General features: G+C 38.0%; 1 protein-coding gene across 1 annotated transcript in view; it reads right to left on the reverse strand.

Annotated features, from left to right (window-relative positions):
* The window catches only part of TSPAN5 (tetraspanin 5), a 730,663-nt gene extending 712,017 nt beyond the window's left edge, over positions 1-18,646 (reverse strand). The window contains exon 1 of the mRNA XM_044061023.1: positions 18,212-18,646. Coding sequence (XP_043916958.1) covers positions 18,212-18,292 — 81 coding nt within the window. The 5' untranslated portion in view covers positions 18,293-18,646. The remainder of the gene's footprint in view (positions 1-18,211) is intronic.
* Positions 18,647-23,032: the final 4,386 nt, after the last annotated feature.

Raw genomic sequence — 23,032 nt, forward strand, 5'->3', positions numbered from 1 at the left:
AATCGTTAGACGATCTAGAGATTGTTTGGGCAATAATACCGCATACCTATTACTAAGTCATCTATGGCATAGATGAGGCCCTTACTAGTTTCAGCTCAAGGAGGCCTCATCTCTTACACATGCAATTTATTTTAAAGTACCCTGAAATAACCAAAAACGCAAACTGCAAGAGCAGTTACAGCATTAAAATGTCTTATCCTGGAGGAAGGAGAGGACTATTGTCAGATTAACAATACAAAAGTAAGAACAGAGATGATCTGTGCACTAATAGGATTAAAATAATGCCCAGCTCTATGCCATCTTTAATTTAACAGATAAGTGGGCAGAACTAATCAAACAGTGAAGAATCTAAGAAGCTATAGTAACAGCTACAAAGACTGTCATTTGGTAGCGGTTTAAAATCTTGGGGATCCACAATGTCAAGTTCCACGATATGGAGACCGAACACCAGAAAATCCAGACTTGCATTCCCTTTTGTCTGAGTTACGGTAATCTCTCAGAGTTGGAATGTGTACGTTTGGGGGTATGGGAGGCTTGCCTTTGCATCACGTGGCACATGGCAGCTTGTCCCCTGCAAAATACAAGTTTAAAGGAGAAGAGTGATGTTCGATATTCGCTCTTGCCATTGTGTAATTACAGGTTTGTCAATAGGGAGCTTGGTCATCTCACGGTTTTGGAATACTCAAAACACTTTCCTTAGTGAATTTGTGAGATGTGCCGTCCTTGTTAAAAAGCAGCAGAACAGTGAAAAGCAGGCTACTTACTTCAACATAACTTATACCTGAAAAATCAACACAAAGTAGCTGAAATTAACTCAAATGAAACTGAAGTTTCCTACTAATTTCGGTCTACTTACTTTCTCCAGGCAAGAGTACCTGTGCAGTTCAAGGACCAGGGTTATCAAGTGGACAAATCCTGTCACAGTGATGTCATATTCACAAAACATCTCAGCAATACAACCAAGGTCTCAGGCAGAAATCACCTAAACAAGACTCCCACCAACAACCACAAAATTGTTACATTACACATTTGAAAATGTATTGGTATAATCACAATATTCTGGGCGTGTGTGTGTGTGTGTGGGGGGGGGGGGGCACAACAAGATTTGCTTTCTCCTTGCAACCAGTCTTTACACCCAACATCAAAATCCTGCAATTGATAAAGTAAATTTTACCAGAATCTACACCCATGCCACAATCAGTTGCTAGATTAATATTTATTTTGGTTTGTTAACCAAGTAAGAACTTTGCTCAAGGGTCATTTGCCAATTACAAACTCATGGTAAAATAATAAAAATGTGCACTTAAATTGCATACTATTCACCATCATTTATCAAGAAATCAAAATGTGAACACAGAAGTTTAAAGAATCCAACAAACAGCAGAATACAAGTAACACTAAATACCGAGTAAGAAAATACAGCAGTTTCATACAGTATGCATGCACAATATACAAAGGAATAACATATTGGCACACATATTATAATGCTGTAAGAAACCACACCTTCTGTGTTGCACACAGCACATGGTCAATACATACCTGCAGATATTTCAGGCATGGGAGGCAATGCCCATCGAGCCTGCCAATATAAAACAGTCATCCCCATGACAAGTGTCCAAGTTGTCCTCAACAAATGTCTTAACTAGAGCTTGCTTTAATATAATACACTAGTCCACTCCAGGCATCAGCTACTCTCTCGTAGAGCCAATCAGTAAATCTGTAATTCCTACACAATCGCCTATACAGGTAGTCCGATGATTCTCTATCACTCTTGGATAACCCCACGCACAACCAAACACAGTGTTCTCTTTAATATCTATGACATAGTGTGCAAGTCCAGATCTTGTAATCTTTCATAATAAACTTTTACACAGATTTCCTTACTACATTTCCATGGCATACTTTCCAATTTACTTGTGCTAGTTTTTCTATACAAGGTTTCTATATTACTACTCCATACACTCTAGTTTTGGTTTTACGTAACTTACAATTTTTTTTTAATTTCTGAATCCTTACACTTATAATTTTTGTTATGGTCTATAGTTGTGTAACTATCATTAACTATGTAAACACAAAATGATATTCAACAGGGTGAAAAAACAAAACTTCAAAAACAACATGTACCCCAAAGGCATACTTAAATTTCAAAGTCTAAGTAAACTTTACTGTCATTCAGAAATCACACAAGTGCAAAAACTGAATGAAATTCCGTGTCTCTGGACTCAATGTGCAAACATATAAACTATTTTCACGGGCATTTACACATATAACACCTAGCTATTACATCACAGACATGCAGGTAGACAGACTAATATTGCACATAATTAGAAACACATTTTAACACTTTTCGAACTGAACACTTACTTGCATGAGACTTTAGTATTACACAGGTACTTGGTTAAGACATTGCATTGATCCTTGCACAGAGAGAGACATTGAGTATTGCACTGTGAACATTAGAGTATTGCACTATGGACCTAAAGAGTATTGCACTATGGTTAATTTACGAATTCACAACATGTACTACACTGAAAGAAGACATATTTTACTGCATTGCTACTGCCCCAGATGGCCTAGTTGGTCTAAAAATAAAATTTAATCCTTGCACAAATATACACAATTAAGTGCCTTCTTCCCTAGAACAGGGATTTCATCAGAACAAGTAAAAAAAAAAAAAAACATTTCTTATCACATCCTGTTTAAATAACACACCCAAGAGGCACACTACACAAAACTAACCAATGAAAATTAATAATTTACCCTCCCCAAGTACACAAATTCAATTAAAGCAAATAAAGAAACCTCTATAACAAACTAGATAAAATAGAATACAACAGACTCTAAAGCCACAAGAGGACGCAGTTTTAAAATGCAAGCTAGCAAAGTCATTTCATTAACTCCAGGGAATGTGTACGCATTCAAAACAATCTGCCAATACAATTCCCTCTTTTTCTAATATTTTACTCCATGCCCCCACCCCTGTTTTTATCAACCCTCTCCACAACAGAGAATAAAAACAATGAGCGGGAAACTTCAATATGTACTTATACAGACCACTAGTATTCTTATACTTGGCGGTCACACAGCCGTTCATAAATGAGTTTTTTTTTCTCTCTGTTTTCACTTGTTCTGTTCTAGGGATGAAAGCACTTTAACTGTGTATATTCGTGTGTAGATTAAATTTTTATGTTTGCCCCCGGGTGTACGGTTTGTTTTAATGCCATCATGAACTAGCTGGTTGGCATGATCAGAAAAATTCGAAGCTGGATTAATAATATACTCAGGTCTTTAAAATAAATCCACATTTTCAATCGTGTGTCATATTAAATATCAACTATTCAGTCTACATTCTAAATCATCATATGTTTACCTGTTGATATATTTATTATTTAAAGGAGAATATTATTGTCCTCTGCGCAAATGGTTAATTCAGTGAAGTTCTTTTGGAGACACCCCCTACATGTAACAGATGTAATCAGCTTTCCAGTTTTCAAGTCATGTAAACAGACTGTAGAATACCTCAGATGAAAAAGATAAATTGGAAAGCTGCAACATAACCAAGAACAGGCCCAGGATAGAGCCCTCCTGGACGCCCTTGATTATAAACTACAGTTTCACCTGTACAACTGCTGTATGACATTTGCCCTATCTTATCTTTAAGCCATGCTGCTATCCACCTTAAAGAGTCCACCAATAATTGGTGGTTTTAATTTATTGATCAGAGATTTATGTAGGACCCTATCAAATGCTGAAGATAGGTTTACATAAACTACAATAGAACATTACACAACTTTTCATTTATAGCTGCTACTATATTATAACTCATGTAGCAGGTATTTACAGACCTGCATGCCGTTATATGGCTTCAATCCCCAACCTTTCCAATTCTGACAGTCACTTATACAAATTAACCTTCTCCACTACCTTCCACAACAATAAAGTGGATTTATAGGTCTGTGTGAGACTGAGTTTGGCCCATTTCCTTAAAGACAGGTTTGATACATCTCCAATCTTGAGGAATCTCTCCACACTTTACTGACCTAGTGAATAACCTCAATGGCCCTCTTCAACAGAGATCTTGATGAGTGGATGGGAAACAAAGTTCACCCCGGGGATCACTCTAGTGGCTCTACTTGATAGAGGCACTGGGAACTAATGGGTGCCACAATGCCAGAGCACTTCTATGAGATAGCCTTGTAAAGGTCTGAGTGCCATTAGCCTAGTACACACCTATGAACCTATATAATGGTACTACAAGTTAACAAAGTGCTTTCATATCATTGTTACTAATTCAGTCTCCTTCCTGTGCTTTACTATGGTCCAGTTTGCACAGAACTTTTCCAACATAATCTAAATACAATTTCAGTACACGAAAAACCACCTGGATGTTACAGTCACAAGCTGCCTCCCCCTTTGTGCAGTCAAAGCTGTTTTGCATAATACTTGGTAAATACATCTACAATCTGTTGCAATTGACAATAACTTAAAATCTATACAGAATTTACCTACAAGTAGGTCTTCACTCCTTATACATGCACAAAATATGTTCAATACCATTATGTACATTTTCCTCCATTTCCTGATCTTGTTTCACACCATGTTCAATCCATCTCTCCAGTTTATTTCAGTGTTTAAACCTAGATTGTCCCATTAATGTAGTGCATGCAAAACAGAGACAGAAAATCCACCATGTTATATGGCAATAGTCTCCAACTGTGTTTTCAGCTGAGCTGGTGAGTATGGCTAGATCCATTATCAGGCCATTGATTACAGTGTGAAAACCTGGGTTGGGAGCAACTCCGGCACTGCCACTCTCTGCCTTACTGGCATTCAGATAGTACAGCCCTGCTATCCTTCCTATGGCATTCTACCAAAGCTCAGAGTCCCTCCCACTGCTTATCTGTAGGTGTGATGGACGAATCACCTGGAAGGATAGGACTGCCTTTCAGACCCACAGACAGGACTCTCAATTTTTTAGTGCAGTAGTAAAAGAAGGATCTCTTGAAGACTGTGCCATTCTCTGCTGCTGAGTTCAGATAAGAAACCACGAGTTTTATTTTCTCCTTCAGTGCATAAATAGTCTATTCTGCTGCTTTGCTTTTTTTTCTGATTGTGAAACTGTACGCGATACTGTTTTACTATAAAACAATGTGCTTTATGGCCATTTGTTGAACATTTAACTGCTCTTCTGAACTAAGGCCGGATTAGTACAGTTTCTCTCATTGATTTGTGCATCCAGTGCATCCACTGCCACAAATTAATCATGTCAGTCATTTCTGTTGATTAAAGCTTCATCTAAAAGTTGTGACAAAAAAATTGCTGATTTTGCAGGGTTTTTTCTTTTAGTTTATGATTATTTGGAGTGAATGAGCTGGGTTTTCCACCATTTTTTTTTTTTTTTTTTTTTTTTGTGTGAAATGTGAGAGTTTCTGTGTGTTAAATATTTTTTCATTTTTGACATATGATTTAAGTAAAAAAACAGTATAAAACAGCCTATTTAGGGCTGAAACTAGCCTTTATTGAAATTTGGGGACACTTGTAACATGTATTTTGGGCTTTGAACAGTGCTACTAAAACTTTCAAAGGGAGGAGGATTACACTGTCATGTATTTATATTCCACCTAAACCTGCTGCGATAATGGAGCTTAAGAACATTCTGGGGGAAATAATCAGCTTTCAGCAAGGAATAGGTGGGGAGTGGAATTTCATTTGCAGCAATGAAGATGTGTTGGGGGGCAGAAGGGAAAGCAGAACAAAGGAGGGTAGACTTTTGAAGAAATTTATGAAAATATTTGGCATGCAAGATGTGAATTCAGTACTAGGAGTTTGGAGTGAATTTACATATTTCCCCAAGATAGCAAAACTGGGCTAGGCTAGACAGAATTTACATTTCAAAGGAACATGCATATTTAATTGAAGGTCTTCATATGCCCCCAATAACTATTTCAGATCATGTGCCAATAATAACCAAAATAAAAAACACGGGATAATGAAATAAAAATGAGACACTGGCACTTTCCCACCTATCTGCTGAAAAGAGAGGAATCTGAGGAACGGGTAGCGGAAATTATTCAGGAGCTATTAGAGAAAATAAAAATGTCTTCTGAAAATATAGCTAGGGAGTGGGATAAAATTAAAGTGGAGTTTAAAAACAGGGTGGAAATAAAAGAAAGGGAGAGGGACCATAATATGCATACGTTTAGAAAGACTGCTGTTTTTTTTTTGATAACTCTACAGCACAAAAAAACTTTAGCACAACAACTCGGGCAACAGAAAGTAGAAAGGGCTGTTGCCAAGCTTAGGGTGCTTATAACAAGAAAGATACTTCTACATGATCTTCTGATATTAGAAATATTTTGGAAATTCTACAAAAAAGTCTGTATAAAGCAGAGAAATATGGGGAAAAAAATCAAGAAAAGATACAAATGGAAATGTTTATGGAAGAATTAAATATGCCAAGGCTGGAGAAAGAGGAGTTTCAATTACTAACAGTTGGGATAGGAAGAGATTGGTTATACGTCACCATTTTTATCTAATCTACAGGAAAGTCTCCAGGAATAGATAGTATTCCTGTGGACGTTTGGAAGCTAGGTAGGAAAAAACTGATAAAGATCTGGAAGGTTTTGTTTAACAGTATTTTAGGAGAAGGAAAGTACCAACATCCTGGAAGAAAGCAGTAATAGCTGTAATACCTAAAGAGTTAAAGATCCATCAGATCCAGCTTCATGTATGCCCATTTCAATACTAAACAGTGATTATAAAGTGTTTAGGTCTAGAATGGCTAAAAGAATGGCAAAAGTAATGCCAAAATTGAGAGATACGGATCAATGTGATTTTGTGGAGGGGAGGCAAACATTTGACAGCATTAGCAGAACACTGATGATCCAGAGGGAAGCAGAATGTAAGAAAATGCCACTGTTGTTGGTGGGATTTGATGCAGAGAAAGCATTTGACAAAGTAAGCTGGGGCTTTATGAGCACAGCAATGAAAGCATTGGCATTCCCTGGTTGATTAGGAAGATATATGAGGGATCAGAGGTGAAAATTAAAATGGGTGGGGCCCTCTCTGGTGATCTCTTCTTGAGCAGAGGAACCAAGCAGGGCTGTTCTCTCTCCACTTTGTTATCTGCATTATATTTAAAACCACTGGCAAAGAAAATAAGGGACTCGTAAATTCAAGGATATAACTGGTATGGTAGTCAAGAAAAGCCAGCTCTATTTGCAGAGAACATTTGTTTATACCCGACAAAACCAAAATGGGCATTACACTGCTATGGAACATACTGAGACAGTTTCAAATCTTTTCAGGAAACAAAATTAATGAAGCTAAAACAAGGGGAACAGCAGTAAATTATGTACCCACATACCAATTGGGTCAGCAATATCCATACTTATGGGGACATGATAAAATGAAACATTTAGGAGTATTGATTAAAAATCATTCTTGTCTGGCAGCTAAGGATATGTGGGAAGACACCAAACAAAAGATAATACAAAAACTGAGAAAATGGAAGCTCTGTTATATGGATATCAATAGCACGATACACGCAATTAAAATGTTTTAGTCCCTTTAGTCCTATACACAGCCAGACATATTTTTAATCAACCAGAGGAGAAATTGCGGAAAGCAATTAATAAAGAGCTGAAGGATTTTATCTGGGAGGGGAAGACAGCAAGCATTACGTGGAATAAATTTATTCTTCCAATAGAACAGAGCAGATTGGGATTACTCGATTTGGAGTATTTCAGAGCAATACAGTTAAGGTTCCTATACACAGCACAAACATAAAACTAGAATACAAAAGTGGAAAGAGGTCTATGAAATGGGAGAAACTGGGATTCTGGATGTAGACCTTTAAAGGAGAATAACAAACAATAATCATACAGAATATTATATTTATAAAGTGGCAGAAAATACTCTGAGAGCTAAGCCACCATGGGAATGAAGAAAGGAGATTCTGCTGATAGGGATGACTGCATTTGGGGATACGGACAATAGGCAATAGACAGATGGAATTTATTGGAGAAAACTGTCAAAAGAACTAGGTATCGGGAGCAAATAACTAGAGAGGGAAAGATAACTGCATGGGGAGACACCAAAAATTTATTTGGACTGCAGGTTAGAGATTATATCATTCCTTGATATTGAAGGCAGAGTACAGGCAAATAGAAAGAAACAGGGTGGTCCTAATCGAAAGACCAGCACTGGTACAGTTTTTAGTAGAATCTAAAACAGAAGCGGCCGTTAAAAATGAATAATTAGTACAGCATATAAAATATTGCATGATAACGATAAGAATCAGGGGAGGTGGTTAGAAAGGATTGGGAAGAGAGTTTAGATAACCAATTCATAATGAAACAATTGGGGGATACATGTATGTCTCCAAAATATGTACAAAATCTAGAAGATTTAGGATTTTTGCTTGGAAATGTTTACATACATATTTTTATACTACAAGTACACTCCACAGAATTTTTCCTCAGGAACACAGCAAATGTTGGACGAGTGATGAGGAAGAAAGAGGTGATTGGGAACATTTTCTGGGAGAGTAATGAGCTGGCAGACTTTAAAGATTCCCTGCAGACTACTCTGTTAGAGATACTCTGAGCAAACTGGTGCAACTAGGGAATTTATTTCTCTTAAGCTATGACACAGAATTGGAATTGCCTAGATATAGTAAGGCCTTGCTGAGTCTAATTATGGTTGCTGCCAAAAAAAAAAAGTCACTAGAAAATAGAAATCAAAGTCTAAACCAACTGTACTAGAAGTGGCAAGTATAGAAACTGATAAAACAACTGGAATTAGGATCTTCAAAAAAAAAAAAAAAAAGGTACTTTGAAAGACAGCAGAATTTGAATGAGCTATGTACTGTCCGACTGACAATGATTGGGTACAGAAATGATGCATAATGTTTACATCTAGAATTATGTCTATGTGGTTTGTGATCTAAAAGGTTTGCACAGCTGGGATGTCAATATGTTTTTTTTTTTTTTATATAAAAGTATGACTGCCTACATCATAAGTTTTACACAACAGATAATTTAATAAAAGAGATTTCCTGTTGGGGAAAAAAAAGGTTTCTACTACAGAATTTTCCTGATTGCCAAAAAGAAGCAGTCATAAAAAACAGTGTTGGACCTATCCTTTCTGAATACTTTTATCATGGTCCCCCAAGATACTCACCATGCAGACAGTGCTTCCTCTTCTGCCAAACCACTGATTCATGGCGAGCCTGGACTTGAAGGATAATCATAACCTCATTACTCATAGCTTTTGGAGATGCCCAAAATTTGTAGTGTCTGATTCATACCAAATTCTCTGCGTTGCCCTTTGGGTTATCCACTGCACGTTGAGTATTTACCAAATGCCTGGCTCTGGTTATGGCTCACTGCCAGACACTTGTCCTTCACATTTTTCCTCATTTGGATAACTTGCTAATTTGTACAGAGTCTGTATCAAAATGTTTGGAATCACTGGAGACGGTCTCTAGCTTTATCTCCCAGCTATTGCTCAAGGTGAACCTTTGAAAGCCGTGCTCAACATCCTTACAAAAACCTTGTCTTCCTGAAGTGCTTAAATTGACAGACAAAAGAATGGCCTTTCTTCCCAAAGAGAAAGACAAAGTCCTGTCCCACCAAACAATGTTTCAGGAAATCTCCAGGGGGAACATCTCCTCAGCAAGAGAATTACTAAAAATTCTGGGACTGCTGGCATTCATTTTCAGGATACCACTGACCCGTTTCCACAAAAGGGCAATTCAGTGGCATGTCTGAAATTATTGGACTAAGCACCTACATTTCCTGGAATCCCAGTTGCCACTGCTGCCCTTCATTAGGCAAAAAGTTACACTGGTGGAGAGCACAGCTGAGTAACAATCCAGGATTCCCCTTCTTTCCACCTGTTCTGGTGCAGGTTTGTCCAGAGATTTTGGTCTGACTTCTCTTGCAGAGCTGTATCAATGGGAGTGCAAGTTCAGGCTATTTGGAGGCCCAAGGATACAGAGGAACACATCATCATCATCAAGGAAATGTTGGCAGTGATCCATGCCTTGAAAGTCCTTCACCACCTATGAGCTCTGGGTCCTCCTCTTGTGTGACAACACCACAACCATGTGGTACTGCAACAAACAATGGGGTACTAGGTCATTCTATCTGTGCTAGTTGTTAATGATGACCTGGGAGCTGGCTTTACAGCATTCTCTGACTCTTCAGGCATCATGCATTCCATCAGACTAAAAGGATATAGCAGGCAGGCCTGTTCAAGTGGCAGCTCAAGGCAGTGGTGTTCCAGGATCTAGTCCAGATGTGTGGAGGAATGCCTCAAATAGACCTGATCACCTCCTTTCAAAACACACAGCTGGAAAAATTCTGTTCCAGACATCCTTGCAGCTATGCTTGGAGGAGAGATGCATTCTCATTCCATTGGACTGGAATGTTCATTTATTTTCACCCTTTCCACTGACTCAAAATTCAGAAAGAAATGCCCAAGATAAATTTGGTGACCCCTATATTAGCCCAGGCAATCCTGGTTCTCCCTTCTAATGGTATTAGCCATGAAAAATGATCACAAACTTCATCACACTTTGGATTTGCTCACACAATCTCAGAGGCAACTGGTACACCCCAGTTAGAAACAATTACAACTGACAGCCTGGATGAGACAACTTTGACTCCATGCAAGTACTTGTTTCACAAGTATGTGCAGTAGGTGTTAAAGGAGGACAGAAAACCTCCTACATCTTTACAAATGGAGATTTTCTCAGTAGTGCCTAAATGGGGACAGAGTGCCCCTTGAGGTCAACATTCCATCTTCCTGGTCTTGAAATACCTGTGTGAACTACTTCATGATGGCTTATTGCGTGCACCCATTAAGGTGCATTTAGCAGCCATCACTACTTGTCTTCCACTGGATCTCCCCCATAGCTCATGAAAGGAGTACTGCATACTAGACTCCTCTCACAAGCAAGTTCTTCCTTCGTAGGCTCTCAATTATGCCTTGGAAAAAATTGACCTTACCACCTTTTGAACCTGCCACTCAGGCTAATCTGAAGTTTCTAATGTGGAAAATCGTTTTGCTTATTGTTATGAAATCTGCAAAGTGAGTCTCTCAGACACAAGTTCACATCGTGGGACAACCTTAAGTGGCGTGAGAATTCATGCTTGGGTCAGTCTATCAACCTCCCCCTGTTCTTCCCAGAACCTAAGAATGGGGGGGTACTTTATACCTTGGATGTGCACCAGCAGATCAGGTAGTACCTTGACAGAAAAAAAACCCTTCAGGGTGGCAGAAAGGCTATCTTCTACACAGTGGCAAAAAAAGGGACAACCTGTTTCCAAGAAAACTATTATGTGGTTTTCCACTGTTTTTTTTTTTTTTTTTTTGTTACACCCACCATGGCAAAGTGGATGCAGGCTAGGTAAATGCACAATCAAGGCCTTTTCCTCTTCAGTGGCATGCTGAAAAGGAGTGGACTCTGGGCAGTAACTTGGTCCCATGCCCATACCTTTATGAAGCACAAGAAGCTGGTTCATTTGCTAAATCCAGAGCAAGCTTTGTTAGGACCATTCCCCAGCAGCTCCGGGACCTTTATCCTTCCTCCAACCAGGTTGGGTAAGCTTTGGGAATCTACCTGAATGTTAGTACAGTTGCACAAGTCCTATCCACCTGTAATAATAGATGTTCTTAGAACACTGCCTTACTGGCAATACTCACCCACTATCCCCCTTTCTGGATGTACACAATATGATGTTGGAGTTGCTGTTCAGTTATACTCAGTGGCCTTTACTGGCATGTGTGCAGTTTTTGATTTGGAACAGTAGATGCTCACAAAGCTTGGGTTTTAATCTTCTCTTCCTGCTGGACCCTTAAAAACTGCAAGTGTCCTCTCTGTGGGCCTGAAAGGCAGTCCCTATCCTGCCAGGTGATTGGTCCATCACACATGCAGTGGGATTGACTCTGAACTTTGGTAGACTGCTAGAGGAAGGGTAGCAGGGCACTACTAACCATATGCCAGTAAGGCAGTGTGTTCTACAAACATCTATCATAACAGAATTATCTAACAGTAGGTTAACCTTTGTACTCTCATAATCACTAGACATTATGGTGGCACAGCATGACAGGAAGAAAAAAATCATCTCCAAGAACACAAACAATATCCAGCATATACTGTTCCTTGGTGCTGTCCTAACTATATTGCAAATAACATTCCTACTAAATGTTGTAAATAATCAGTGTTATAGTAAATTAAGGACCTCAAAAACACACACAGCAATCCACTAGAGGTTATAAAACACACCTGAAGCACTGAAGTACCGCATAGCCAGTATGCATTTCTATACATACCAGTACACAGAAATGAATACTAGTACTACACTATTGATGGACTGCCATCTCCTGGCTGCACCTCCTAACACTTTAGCCCCACTGTGCCTACACTTCTAAATTCAAGTAGTTATATTCATATAAGAGAGACACACGGGAAACATGTTATGTATGAAGATGCTGAACATATTACACTTAGGCTTGAACTAAACAAATTGTACTTTCATCTACACCTTAGATAAAACGTATCCATGTAAGCAAAATCGGACAAATATATGATAAAAACTTAATCCTGTAAGACACACACGAAGTAATACATGGTGAAATTTAGACTACATTACAATGAGCTAGTTATATCAAGCAACGTACATTATATACATTAGCATACATTTGGAATCAGTGCTGAAGCCTATGGTACAAGTAGTGTACTTGCATCCTCACAAATATATGCTGAATCACGATTATTCCTAGCTAAAATCTGGCTCTGTTGTTGCTGAAAAACAGGATAAACTATATTCCTAAACCTGAAGTACCTTTTCATTCCTTATACCTTACTCTCCCTTCTTCACTTACTTATATTAAAATTCTCTTCCCTGACTTTCTCTCTAAATATACCATAAGCATTGTTTTCGCTCAATTCATATTGCAATTCCTGTTTGTATTACACTAGCTTACCTTTAAATTTCTCTAAACTGTTTAAAACTTCTACAACTATTAAAATGATCGTACGGATTCTTAACCAATGTTTTTATATTATCAATTTGTTATAATTATTTAAAATGCAAATGTGCTGTTTTTATTTTTGAAGATTGTAAAATCATTGCTCTTAAAATGTTTTGTAATAAATTTGGAGCTTTTCTCCCTGGGCCTCTGCCGAAAAGGAGATTCTACCCATTCAGACTTTCCTAGTAATCAAATGGAAGGAAGAAAGAAAAGGTGATCCAACAGACAGGTTAGGAGGGCTTTTTCAGTAGTAGCCAGTGTGTATCCATAAAAATACAGCTTCAGACCCTCTAACAGGATAACAGTGGTAGGATAATTAGTAGCAATGTAGAAAGCATATGTAACATTATTAAAAGTAATTGGTCCATTTTACATTCAGATGAAGCTGTTAGGGAGGTAGTAGGCGATGTACACAAGTTTATTTTTAGGAATAACTTATCGCTGAAAAGAGAGCTCTAATATAAGCCTCTTAGAAAGGAAAACAAAGTTAGGGCCAAGTATGGTACCTTTCCTTTAAGTTTACTGTGATTGGTTTGATTAAGCTTAATGTTAGGGGAGGAGACATCAGTAATAAAACAGAGCTCTTAGAAATGAAGTGGACAGCCACTATGCAGACACACAAACCTCCAGGTTTAAACTACACTATACCTTTAAAACCAGCCCTAAAAGCTAGGTCATTAATTCATTGATGTGAACTGTTTGATTGGTTCTTCTTGTTTTTTAAATAAGTGAATTTTGTAGAGATGGTATGTTAGGATCTGAGGAAGCACATTTGTGAAAGCGCTAATCTGAATTTTAAATAAACCCGTGTTTTAAACTATTCGTTGGACTTTTTATGCCTCAAGTCTTGGTGGACAAACTGAGTTTTTACTTCAAAATACTTTCTTTGCTGCAGTTTGTCTGTTCATCCTTGGTGTTGTATTATTCTTGGCAGGATAAATACTTTACCTTTATAATAACTATTGCACCCCATAATAACTATCCCCCCCCCCCGAAGTAGGTCATGCAGGCATTTTTACAGCAAGGCAATTTAAAACTAATATGCCTCTAGCCAACACTGGGCAGCCTGTGGCAGAGTGCAGCACATTGTGGTTCTCTACTATTGGAAAGTTGAATAAACCAGAGGATTTTATTTTTGTTCTTTTGAATAAGGCAGATATTTGGGAATAGAATACTGACAGGGTCAGCGTCGGCAGTGCATGTTCTAACATGGGCAGCATATATTGACTGCTACAGTTTGTCTGTCTGGCTATTCAATCTTTAGCCAAGTCAATACATTGTTGACTATTAAATTTGTGGAGGGAGCAAGGGAAGCTTTATGGTTCAATACTTTAGAATGGAGTTACTGGCAAGAGAAATCCAGTGGGGTCAAAAATTCTGATACTGATTGCATTCTTAAAAGCATTTAAAACTATGGAACAGCATTACATTAGTTTTTGTTTTATTAATTATTAGGTGTATCTGCCTTAAATCAATTCCACAGTAATTTAAGTTCTCCTGAAGTGCACTGGAGATGGACTATAAATTTAGGGCCCATTTCATAACAATGGCATTTGCATAAAATCAGCAATTTATACTAAGACAACCTTAATACACATCCCTGATAAAAAGTGAAAAATACAAGTGGACCAACACTGGACCAGAGAAACTCCTGTGGACATAAGAGTTTGCTTCTTTTTGGGTACTGTAACCCATAAATATCCCATCTGTGAAAGTATCTGCTCTTCTGAATCCAGGTCATGACTGAAAAAAAAAGTGTCTGCAGACCAGCTCACTTAACCAGTTAAACTAATATTTTTTAAACCAGTTAAACTGAAAATGTTTTTTTAAAACCACTGATTTACTTCACTAAGTAAAGCAGGAGATAATTTTTCTAGTAATTTTGTGTTATCCAAGGTTTCAAAAGGAACATTTCACATGTTTAGAAACAGCAATGGTCAACAACCAATTGTAACCACACTGCAATCTGGGTAAAAGCCACACTGCTTCTCAGTTAAAATGTCATGCTTGATAATGTAATTTAGAATTTGATCATAAATTAATCTTTCCAGAATTTTAGCCAAAGGACAGAGGTTTGCAATGGGGCAAATGTCAGTAGTACAAGAGTCTTAAGATGGTAAATTAACGAGTACAAGCTTAAAGCTATGTGGGATATAGCAGCTTAGGTGTAATACTGCAAATGTAAACAAATGATACCTTGGGGAGGAATGTATGAAAATCCTATTTGCAGGCACAGTTAAGTCAGGACTTGTATCAATGCCATGGAATAAATGGATAAAGTCCAGACTGCAGCCCAGGCAACCTGGGTCTGATTGGCAGCTTGGGTGTTAAGAGGTGCTAGCAGGGGAACAGAGAAGAGGCACATGTCCAGAGCATTCAATGCGGTCATTTCCCTGCTGAAGAAGGGGAAACTTCAGTAGTGTTATCAAGGATGGGTAGGCAGCCTGCTGATATCAGCTCTTTGCAGAAATGAGCAGCAGTTCAGCGCACATCACTCATTGCACATCTCACCCTCAGAATATGCAACGTGCTTACTGGGAAGGGGACCAATGTAGAAAACTCCACTGAACTGAAGCAATATGATGCTACCCTGGGATGCTTTAATCTCTTTGGTGGCCACAACTCACTGAAGACAGTCAGGGGTGGGGGAATACAGGAATGGTAGGAACACCCACTAAACAAGGACAGGCACAACAGGAATCAGATGCATGGAAAATACAAGGAAAAAAAAACTTGGGACTTGTGAAAAGAAAATGTTTTTCTTCTCAGAAGTGAATGGCAAATGCTGCAGGTAATTACACAGGAGAGTGGAATGAATCAGATACGTGAAGTTAAACACAACTGCTGGTAGAGTTAGTGGCATAGCTTGGTACAAGTCAAGGAAAAAAAAATCTACTGAAAGGCTCCAGAGGAAGAGGAAAGTGCAGTTTGTCAAATACAAGCAAGTTCACAAACAGATAGCATCTAAACATTGGCCAGTGGAACAGAGGCATTAAGGCATTTTAATGTGCAAATATAGCCCAAACTACCACAAAATTTCAGTATGAGGAAACACCTAGCACAGACATAAAAACAAATGAAATTTGCATTAACTATATATAGGTGCTTATTTAAAGACATAATACATTTTTTTCATATGAAACTGTGTGTCTGCTTGCTCTATTCAAGACACTGAGTTTTTCCAGTTTCCTGCCTGCAGACTTGCTCGCCTTAAAATGTGTATGCGAGTAGGGGGTCCTGTATAGTACAGCACCACCACACAATAAAGGAGTTCAGATATTAAAGCAACCAAACAGCCAGCATGCTTAGTATGGCAGGCCATTTAAAGTACATTGCATAAATGATTTAGCCATTAAACTAATTCACCTGTACTCTGTGGTAAAACAGTATCAACTTCTACAATGGTGCCTAACAATATCTGACAGCACCACATATACTTGAATAGGGTTACCACCTGTCCCTCTTTGTGAGGGACAGTCCCACTTTGGACAGTTATGTCCTGCAAAAACAACCAAAAAATTGCAAATGTCCTGAGATTTTAAGGCACATTATATTTACATTATATTTATTAAGTTTCTTTAACAGTTGCATATATCAGTTACTTTGTATCTAAAACACATAAATGTTATATAAAAAGCATAAGCAATGCAAATGCTACAAAAATAAGCTTTTATTTTGGGAAATAAGTGAAGTTATGTCCTTTTCACTAGCTGTGAGTATGTTTTGTCCTGCAAACTCTCACATTTCTACAAAGAATGTTGCACTTTGGGCATTTGAAAAGATGGCAACCCTATGTGAGAAGGCTAAGGAACACAAAAATATAGGGAGGACTTTGGACTGTTAAGAGACACAAAGAAACTGGAGTAGTTTTTAAACAAGGGAAGGGCAAGTGATATGAGAGAAAGACAGTAAGAATTTGCTAAAATGTTAGCACTAGAAGGATGATGGAAGGTAGGTGACATTTTTCCTCACAAACAAAATTAACTACCGTTCTACCCAATCCTCGAGGTCTTGGATCACCAATCGGGAACCATGCCAACGACTATTAAAAGGACAAAGGGTGTAGCACGGCATAATCTTTGTACTCAAGAAGAGTACAATTTTCTAAACATTGCTTACAGAAAACATGGCTTTTGGGGGGCATACAATGTCCACAACTGTCAAAATGAATGCCTCCAATAAGAGTTTCACAGATTAAAAAATTATTTATGTAATGGTTTTAGGTTTTTTTTTTAATTGAGAGGTGGGTTGGGGGCAGTAATAAAACAGCACACGGGTACAAAATTATATTCCTTGGCTACATCTCTGGGCAAGCGCGCCAAACCATTAAAACAACGAAAACTCGGCGCAGGTTTTAATTAGCTTATATAGGAGAAAGAAACAAAAATTACAGGGTAAAGCTCGCTAGCAGCACATATCCTTCAATCGTCTCAACGCACTGTCCCAGTATCAGTAGAACTATTCTCCTGAAACTTGCGCAGTTTAGGAGGGAAGGAACACAAATTTAACAATTAAGAGACAGTTCTGAGATACTATGCCTAAACAGCGAGACATAATCTTCCCTACACTGAATACAACTAGACAATTTCAACCTGACGAGGAAAAATCAACACTAATCAGTTACTTTATAATACACGCGGCATCTGACAGGTGGCACGATTATTTATCCCGAGATTTACATGCCCACTTGTTGTCAGCTATCAGCAAACAATCCACGCCTATTAATGGTATTTATGTGATCGCTTGACATCACAATTATACATATACAACAGATTACAGATCTTGGCAATAACGCTAACATACAAATAAATAAAACACAATGTTTGTATCGAACAACTGCATTGTACGTGTCTCATTCAAACAGCTTAACTATCAACAGTCCCTCTCCACACACCCACACATAGTGTACACATAAGATAATGCAAAGTGTTTATAAATGCGATCACATCCACACGGATTACAAATAGATTTGCGTTCCCTGACACCTGCCATATCACATAGTGCAAATGAACGTTGAGCCACCTGAGACTTACTACACCAGATTTATAATTGATGATGGCAGCGATCCCCTCCCCCTACGCCATAAAAAGAAACGTGATCCCGTTAATTTAGACAAGAGCACCAATTAACACTCGGAATGCAAAGAAAATGCAAAATATATACGTACCCAAAAAATTATATTGAACCCAAATATGAAGTATTTGATGCAGCAGCTGACCTCTGGTCCCTTGTAGTGTTTTCCAGACATCCTTACGACTCATTAGACAGACAATCCCCCCAAAAATCCAAAGAAACCACAACCTCAAGCACCACTATACGTTCGGGTACTGGATGATCTTCAGCGGCGAATTGCTCTCACTGTGAGCCTGCAAAAATTGGGTCGGGTCAAGCATCTAGGCCTGAAGTTATTATCCTATTGCAAATAAAGAGAACAAAGGTACACAGCAGAACAAACTAGATCAATATATACTTCACATCAAACGAAGCTGCAGTGGTACAGTGTTCTACAATGATGAAATAATCTTCCTAAACAGCTACATAACCCCACATCACACCAATCCTTGCACACTCCCCCATCATTACGTCACTTAGGATAATTTTCCAAGTTGCACTAATTCCTGCCCTATTTGCTAATCGAGATTGACGGGGACTCTGTCCAATCTTGCGTCAAGAGGCGAAAAGGCGTTGCTGAATTTCTGGCGTTTCAGGGGCGAAAAGCTTTGGAATTGGTTTGTATAGAGAACTACGTGGATGAAGTTAATGTATTGCTATTTATTACATGTTTTGGTTTGCATAATAGTTAAAAATTCTTTATTATTGTTCTCCACGCCGTAAACGGTGATTAACTAGATGTGTTTTCATAATAATGGTAAGATGAAGGAATGCTCAAAGTTTAAGTAAGGTGATCTATTTTATTTAGATTGTGTAACAAACGTACAAAGTTTTAAGCACAGGGTTAAGAAAATTTGACTTTGAATGGAATTCGCTCCCCACCGTATATTAGTCTGCTTTGAGAAAGTCTGCGCTTGCTGGGCGTTTGGGAATATTTTAAGGAAATAGCTAAAAAGCCACTAATCAAGGGCGTTCCTTCTAGTGCCTGTCTTCCCAGTTCAAAGGATGTTCTCAGTCTTGATGCCTTTAGTGTGAATGGGGGAGTGGACAGCAGAATTTTTGGTGAAGTCACAGTATAAAAGCAAGTCTTGCAATTCTGAGAGATCCTGGTTATATAAAACCAGGGCGGACAGTTTCTTTATACAGCCTTTGAGGATTTCCGTACTACACAGCTCTAATAGCCAGGTGCATATTTTACACGTTTGTTGTTATCAGCAAAACTACTCTTTATATTCCAGTAAAGTAAAAGATTTGTACCTCTTCTGGGCTTAAACATCGTAAGAAGTTTTTTGTTTGTTTGCTTTTTTTTAATATGGCATGCCAAGAATGGACCCCCCCCCCCCCCCTTCAATTGTGGTGTAATTAAAGTACATGAAATCTGTTCAACTTCAGCCTTTTGGCGTACCCAGTACCAACTTATTTTTAACTTTTCATCTGTCCCTAATTTGGGCTAAAGGGTTTTACTACCTCCCATCTAAAATTGGAACATTTCTTTGAGAAAAGGAAATGGTGTAGAATTACGGCAGCTGGACTTGTACTTCAGGAAACGCACACAAAAACAAAACGCTAATTCACACGTTCGTTTACCAACAATCTTATAAGTTAATAATAATTCAGTGTCTTTAACCTGAGCTTTTTCTAATTTATTTTGCGTAGTTGGAAATTATTTTATTAGCTCACTTGCTTCTCCAGATTACTGAAATGGACTGGTTGCTGTAGTTTCTTTTCGCACATTTGGATACTTTGTAATTCCGCGTGGTTTACGTCTTGCAATGTAACCTTGCATACCAAGTAATGATAACTTTTGCTTTTTTATCTTCAGTTATAGTTTGACTTTCACTTGTGCTTCTCAAGTGCAAAGTGCACATTTTTTTACACTGTCTAGTCTTTCAGCCTTGCTACATTCTCATGTTTTTCATTATACAGACTCTTTACTCTACTCTACGTGCATTAAAACTTGAAGGTTTGCAACTTAATTGCAGCTCAAAACTTGGACCCGGACTATAGATTCATAGGTGTATACTAGACCACTAGGGCCTTTGTAAGCTTAGTCATGCAACCCAAATTGTCCTGCAAGTTATATTTTAGACATTTATACAGGGAATGATTGGACATGATTTACTGACTGTCTCTGCCTATCTAAGACATAGGAGTCAGAGCAGGCATGAATTTTCAATTTTCCATTTAGTGGTACAAGTTACACTTGAATACGGTTAGATAAGGACTTTGTTTCATATGGATGGGGAGACTGTTCTAGAGAATGGGAATTCTGAGATGCATATCTCTCTCCAACATGTCCTGTTTATGCTGCAAGCAAAATTTAGATGTACAAAAAAAAAAAAACTGCAAAATCAAATACTGACAGAAAATTAGGACAGTTAAAGGAAAATATTTTTTTTTGTTACAATCTCGGGGTTTGACTAAAAATACATTAATGTGTGGGTGAAGTTTTCATGTTCATTTACATTTGAAAACTAACCTGGGGATTAAGAAATTCTGTGACAGCATCCAGACCTGTGCGTACAAGGATCAACTCCTTATCATAGATGTAGCACATCCCTCCTACTAAGGGTTACCACCTGTCCCTCTTTGAGCCGTTTTGTCCTGTGTAAAAAATCTAAAAAATGGCAAATGTTTTGAGATTTTAAGACAAAAAATATTTGCTACGTTTTCTTTAATAGTTGCATAAAACAGTTATTTTGTATCTGAAACACCTAAATATTAATATGAAGTACCATAAGCAGCTCAAATGCTGCAAGAATAAGCTTCTATTTGGGGGGAAAACAGTGAAGTTCTGTCCATTGCACTGGCCGTGGGTGTGTGTCTCCTGCAAAATTGTACATTTCTACAAAAATGTCCCACTTTGGACATTTGAAAAGGTGGCAACCCTACTCCTACTACATTGTGTTAGCTCACCTAATGGGCAGAGCAGCATAGGTAAATGTTGAAATGTTGAAGATGCATGAGCACTGTCTTGTAGCTGTAGTGAGTTTGTGCACTCAGGATGACCGTGTTGATGTAGTGTGTGTGTGTGTGTGTGTGTGTATATATATATATATATATATATATATATATATATATATACTCATAAAATCAAAATCCATTTTTGCGAAATGACAATAGCGAAAGATGCAATACCTGAATGGTGAATTTTTCACAGGGTAAGTAAACACTTGCCCAAACTTAAATTAAATGAAACCCCGTGAAGTAAGTAAAACCCACTTAGGCCTAATGTCAGGGGCTGTGTGCTCCCCCCCGCCCCACAACCCTCCTAACGATAGATATATATATATATATATATATATATATATATATATATACCGACTCCATGATCGCACTACAGTGGAGAAAAGGACATGTTGGCAAGTGTTTACCTACCCTGGTAAAAATTCTCCATTCAGGTATTTAAGCTTTCGTGATTTTTGTCTTGTGAAAATGGTTTTCGATTATATGAGGTTCGACATTTCAAAGTCGATTCATGTAAACATACACACACACTTGTAATGAACTGGTAACAGAACAACTAAACTGATAAAACAAAAAACACACAAACTGAGTTCCCCAACACTAATTTATTGCAATAAATTAGTGCTGGGGAACTCCGTTTGTGTGGGGGTTTTTTTGTTTTATCAGTTTAAATGTGCAATGAAAGGGGAAAATGTCACTGATAGTTGAGGGTAGAACAGAGATTATACTATAGCAAAAAAAGGGACAGAGCTGGACATCAAAAAGTGCAAAGAGAGGTGTGCGACAAAATACAATAAAGTAATGTGATATACCAACCTGCAGCAGTTATGACAATATTAGTATACAAGCAGTAAACCTGTACTGTAATATTGCAGTGATTAAAAAAATGGAAAATGATACCTTCAGGGCAGCTGACCCATCAATACAGGCCACATGTCAATATATCCAAATTTCTGTAGCCGGGGAAGCCACTGAAACAGTCAGACTAAAGAGAGGTTATATGGTTCATATGTCCAGGTAATGCAGCACATTTGCAGAAAGACTGATAACAAGAAGAAAAAAAAGACTCATGATGTTCCTACTGATATTTCTCCCTATCGGTGCATTACCTAGTGGAGCCACAGCATACCTCTCAACTTGACAGATTTTCACAGAATGTACAGCTTTACATCTGATATTTTTGGTCTTTTTCTCATAAAATTATGGTTTTCTGGCAAATAATATTAATGCTACTGAAGAGTAAAGTCAGAAAATGACAGGCCTTTGAGTTTCAGACTTCATTCTCTTCAGAAAATTCATGCTAATGCAAAACATGTTGTTCTGTCAACTTTCTAATTTTGTAAGAGCAGTATTTAAAAATTGTCCCTGTTTTTGGGCCTCTGCCCCCCCCCCTTATTATTTATGGCTTTGTGTAGATTTCCTGCTTTAAGAGGTTGAGCGGTATGAGCCACTGAAGCGGTCAGATTAGAGAGAGATCATAAAGTACATATATTAGGGAAATGTAACACGTGCAGATGGCAAGCCAAGCATTGTAAAACAACATGCTTACAAGGGAATTTTAGAACAGTGTTACAGACTGAACAATAAACATTGTTAAACAACATCCAAACATCAGGGGATCAAAGCCCTCTACCAAGTTGAAAAAAAAAGTCCACAGACTATATTGATAATGTACACATGATTGCAAAACTCTTGCATACACTTTTTTGCCTTTCATATTTGTTTAGTGATTTACACATTATATAGATTTGTTTTGCAGACCAGTACAAGGTAGACTTCATTGGATTTGAACCCTGACTTTCTAAATGATGTTCTCACACAATGCATGGCTGCTCATTACACAGATTTGCACACTGTGATGCATCAAAGTTTTCTGAATTTGGCCATAAACTTAAAACCATTGCTTTTG

Source organism: Protopterus annectens, chromosome 2.part0, assembly GCF_019279795.1.
Source record: "Protopterus annectens isolate FY-2018-M chromosome 2.part0, PAN1.0, whole genome shotgun sequence".
In the NCBI taxonomy this organism is placed as follows: Eukaryota; Metazoa; Chordata; order Ceratodontiformes; family Protopteridae; genus Protopterus; species Protopterus annectens.